At 69.5% G+C, this 4,656-nt stretch overlaps 1 protein-coding gene across 1 annotated transcript in view; it reads left to right on the forward strand.

Moving 5' to 3' along the window:
* The first annotated feature begins 1,832 nt into the window (after positions 1-1,832).
* The window catches only part of DIRAS1 (DIRAS family GTPase 1), a 4,716-nt gene continuing 1,892 nt past the window's right edge, over positions 1,833-4,656 (forward strand). The window contains exons 1-2 of the mRNA XM_017834400.1: positions 1,833-1,896; positions 3,858-4,440. Coding sequence (XP_017689889.1) covers positions 3,882-4,440 — 559 coding nt within the window. The 5' untranslated portion in view covers positions 1,833-1,896; positions 3,858-3,881. The remainder of the gene's footprint in view (positions 1,897-3,857; positions 4,441-4,656) is intronic.

Here is a 4,656-nt window from a genome sequence, read left to right on the forward strand (position 1 = left end):
CTGCTGCCCCGGGGGGGTTTATCCACGGAACCATCCCGTGCTCCGGGGTGGGTGTCGGAGCGGAGGAGGCTCCCAATAAACTCCCTGCCCTTCTCCCCTCGCTGTCACTCGGTTGTTTGATGTCCCCCGTGGCTGCTCCACGTCCGGCTCACGCGGCAGCTGCACGTGCCCCCCCTCCCCTCCTCAGCAGCCAAACCCCCCCTGTCCGGACCCCCCCCTCCATCCCCGAGCCCTGCTGAGCTCAGAGAGGGGACAGGACCCCCCTGGCACCCCCCGCCCGGTCCGGCCGTGATTCAGCCCTGCGTGAGCGGCCGCCCCGCAGCGCCGGGCCCGGCGGGGAGCTGGGGCTCAATGGAACCAGGAGGAGCCGCAGGAAAACCATCAAGGAAACTCATTCATTCCCTCTAACGAGGAGTATCCACCCTGCGGGAGGACTTGGGGGGGGGCTCCGGCTGCCACCCCCCCCCCAGGGCCCTGTCACCCCACGGGCAGGGCCGGGGTCCCCGTGGCCCCCCCTGCTCCCGCCGGGATGTGGTGGCAGCGCGTGGGTGCTGCCGTGGCCCGGTGCCTGCTGCCTGCTATTAATAGCAGCTGCGGATTTTAATTGCTGCTGCTCGGGAAGGGGGGGAAGCAGGAGCCCCCCTGGCAGGCCCTGGCTGTGACAGGTACCTTGAGACCACCAGAGCCACCAGTCACCTCCAGCCCACCCCGTGCCAGTGGTGGGGCAGAGAGCTGGGGACAGTCACCCTCGGGCCATTCTGGTCCCTCTCAGGCACTGGGGGGGGGGGTCTCAGCCAGCACTTGGGGGTCCCACAGTGACCCCAAGGGCCCCTCTGGGGTTTTGGGGCTCTGCCATGGGGAGATGACACTGGTTGGTGACAAAGGCCCCTGGTCCTGCAGTGGGGTGGCACCGTGGCCTCTGTGTCCCCAAGGCCCGACCCCACTGCCCGAAACACCCCCAAATGCCACAGGGGCTCACGGCAGCTCTGCCAGGTTGGGGTGTTGGCATCCCTCTGTCTGTCCCTGTGTCCCCTGTCACCACCTGTCCACGAGTGCCCGGGCTGTTCCTTGTCCCGTGGGTCCATGTGACCTGTGTCCGTGTGTGGTTCCTGTCTGTGTGTCCCCATCCCCAGGTATCCCTGTCCGTGTGTCTGTGCATCCGTCTGTCCCCATCCCCACATGTCCCCATCTCTCCACATGTCCCTGTCTGTGTGTCCCTGTTTGTGGGACCCCATCCCTGTGTATCCCTGTCTGTCTGTCCGTCCCCATCCCTTGCCCTGTGTCACCATATTTGTGTACCTGTTTGTGTGACCCCGTCCCTGTCCGTGTGTCCGTGTCCGTGTGTCCCTGTCTGTCTGTCTCCCTCCGTGTGTCCCCATCCCGTGTGTTCCTGTCTGTCTGTCCCCATCCCTGTCCGCGTGTCCATGCCTGTGCATTTCCATCCCGTGTATCCCCGTGTGTTTGTCCCTGTCGGTCTGTCCCCATCCCTGTGGGTCTGTCCCCGTCCCTGTCCGTGTGTCCCCGTCCGTGCATCCCCGTCCCTCTGTCCCCATCCCCGTCCGTGTGTCCCCGTCCCGCCGCCGTGTCCCGGAGCCGTTCGGGGCCGGGCCCGGGGGTCCGGGGCCCCGGGCGGGGCGGGCGCGGCGGGCGGGGCCGGCGGCGGGGCGGGATCGGCTCTGCGGCGGCCGCACCGCACCGAGCCGAGCCGAGCCGAGCTAAGCCGAGCCCCGCCGAGCCGAGCCGGCCCCGCCGCACCGGCCCCCGCGCCGCCGCAGCGAGCCCCGCCGAGCCGAGCCGGGCGGAGCGGAGCCGCCGCGCCGGGGCCGCCCCGGGCCGGGCCATGCGCTGAGGCCGCCGCGCCGCCCGCAGCCAAGGGCGGATCCCGGGCAGGACACGGTGAGGCGGCGGCACCGCAATGCGACCGGCGCGGCGGGGGCCGGGGGAGCGCGGCCGGCGGGGGGACCGGGGCTGCCCCCGGCGCGGGCGGGAAGCGGGGCGGTGGGACCCGCGACCCTGCCCCGCCACCCCTCCAGCCCCTGCTCCTGCCCCTCCACCTCCATCCCGAGCGGGATGCTCGTCCATCCTGCCCCTTCTCCTGCCTCTCCATCTCCATCCTGCCCTTCTCCCCGCTCCTCCATCTCCATCCTGCCCCTACGCCCAGCCCCTTCTCCTGCCTCTCCACCTCCATCCTTGCTCTTCCCCTGTCTCTCCATCTCCATCCTGAGCGGGATGCTCGTCCATCCTGCTCTTCTTCTGCCCCTCCAATCCAGCTCATTCTCCTGCCCCTTCATCCCTCCATCCTGCCCTGCCCCTTCCCTGCCTCTCTCTCTCCATCCTGCCCCCATCCCTGCCCCTTCACCCCTGCCCTCCACCACGACCCCCAGCCCCCTCCACCAGCTCTTTGTCACCCCCAGCGCTGGGGGCCCAAGTGGGAGGGTTCTGGGGGTGCTGGGGGGAGCAGAGCCCCCCGGCAGGATCAGGCAGGTGGTCCCGTGCCCAGGAGCTGAGGGGGGGCTTTGCTCCGGACCCTCAGGCACCAAGGACTGGTTGGGGCTGGGGCACAGGCCAGGGGGTGACCCCAAAGGGCCCCCCCCCCAGTTCCTGGAAGGTCCATCCAGCCCAGCCCCTCACCCCAGTGCCCCCCACCATGGCTGCGAGGCCAGGGGGGCTTCTGGCTGTGCCTGGGGCAGGTGGGAAGGGACAGGTGGGAAGGGACAGGTGGGAAGGGACAGGTGGGACACTCGGGTGGGATGGACAGGACCTTGTCCAGCCCCGGCTGATGTTGGGCACTCCCATGCCCCAGCTCAGCCCCGGTCCCACTCCATCCCCAGCCCCATGTGCTGGTGACGCTTCCAGCGTGGTGGGATCCAAGGAGCCCGTTGTGGGATGAGCTCCTTGGGTGCCCGAGGCCACGGGGATGGGCTCCTTCTGCAGCTCCCAACCTCACCAGCTCTGGTGTTTGGGGCTGTGCCGGAGTATTGGGGCTGCTCTGTGGGATCCGGATCCCCCGGTGCCGTGGGGTGGGAATGCAGCACCCAGGGACCTCATGGGGCAGAGCTGGTGCTGCCACTCCTGTGCTGCCCTGGGGACACCGAGGCAGGGCCAGCCCAGGTGGCTGTTTGTGCCCCCTCATTTCACACCCTAGGGCTGTGCCACTCAGGGGGGCACTGGGGACCCTGCCCAGGCCTGGGGACCCTGCCCCTGAGAGTGGGCACTGAGGTTTGGCAGCGTAAGGGTGGCCATGGGGGTCTGTGAGCCTGCAGGTCACCAGCCCACAGCCCACCCTCCCCAGCCCACCCCTGTGCCACGCTCTGCCCAGTGCCCACGTTCCTCTGCTCCCTGACACATCCCTGGGCTGAGAGTGGAGCAGAGGGATGACACAGGTGGCACAGGGCAGGACAGGGGGGCAGGGGGTGACAGGGCACAGCGCAGGGTGACAGGAGCTGACAGGACATTTGGCAGCGTGGCCTGTGTGTGAAATGGCACCTCCGTACCTGGGGCAGGGCCCGAGAGCCCAGCTGGGCGCTCCAGGTGCCACCACGTGCTGGTGGCCACCCCAGCCCCTGCTGCCCGGGGGGGCTCTGGGGGTCCCTGCCCGGCGTGGCCCCCCCAGATGGCCGCCCCGGCAGCCTCGGCCGCAGCCGCGGTGCCGGTGACCGCGCTCGGCCATATGGCCACAGCGGGCACCGGGTAAAAATAGCCACGGCGGCCGCACCCCGGGCCGGGCAGCAAGGGCGTCCCAAGGGCACGGCGGGGCCCGACCCCCGCCTGGAGCTGCACCTCACGGGGGGCTCTCGGCTGCGTTTGGGGGGGTCCATCCCGAAGCCCCGGCGTGACGCCCCCCTGTCCCCCCGCAGCGGCGGCAGCACCTCCGGGGCAAGATGCCGGAGCAGAGCAACGACTACCGGGTGGTGGTTTTCGGCGCCGGCGGCGTCGGCAAGAGCTCGCTGGTGCTGCGCTTCGTGAAGGGGACCTTCCGAGACACCTACATCCCCACCATCGAGGACACCTACCGCCAGGTGATCAGCTGCGACAAGAGCGTGTGCACCCTGCAGATCACAGACACCACCGGCAGCCACCAGTTCCCGGCCATGCAGCGCCTCTCCATCTCCAAGGGCCATGCCTTCATCCTCGTCTTCTCCGTCACCAGCAAGCAGTCGCTGGAGGAGCTGAAGCCCATCTACCAGCAGATCGTGCAGATCAAGGGCAGCGTGGAGAGCATCCCCATCATGCTGGTGGGCAACAAGTGCGACGAGACGCAGCGGGAGGTGGAGAGCAGGGAGGGGGAGGCCATGGCCAAGGAGTGGAAATGCGCCTTCATGGAGACCTCGGCCAAGATGAACTACAACGTCAAGGAGCTCTTCCAGGAGCTGCTGAACCTGGAGAAGAGGAGGAACGTGAGCCTCACCATCGACGGGAAGCGCTCCAGCAAGCAGAGAGCCCCGGACTGGCCCGTGCCCCCCCCTCCGGACCCCCCTTCTCTCCCCCCCGGCCGGACGTGGCAGTGGCATCGCAGTGGGACCGTCCCCTCGTCCTCCGTGTGCCATCACTGTGACTGTGCGGGGACGCCTGCGCTCGCCCCGGGGCTGGGGGTGAAGACGGGGCGTCCCCCCGAGCCGAGGGACACACGGCCACCCCCGCTGGGCACGGCAGGAC

This window comes from Lepidothrix coronata, unplaced genomic scaffold, assembly GCF_001604755.1.
Source record: "Lepidothrix coronata isolate B3197 unplaced genomic scaffold, Lepidothrix_coronata-1.0 Scaffold233, whole genome shotgun sequence".
Taxonomy (NCBI): domain Eukaryota; kingdom Metazoa; phylum Chordata; class Aves; order Passeriformes; family Pipridae; genus Lepidothrix; species Lepidothrix coronata.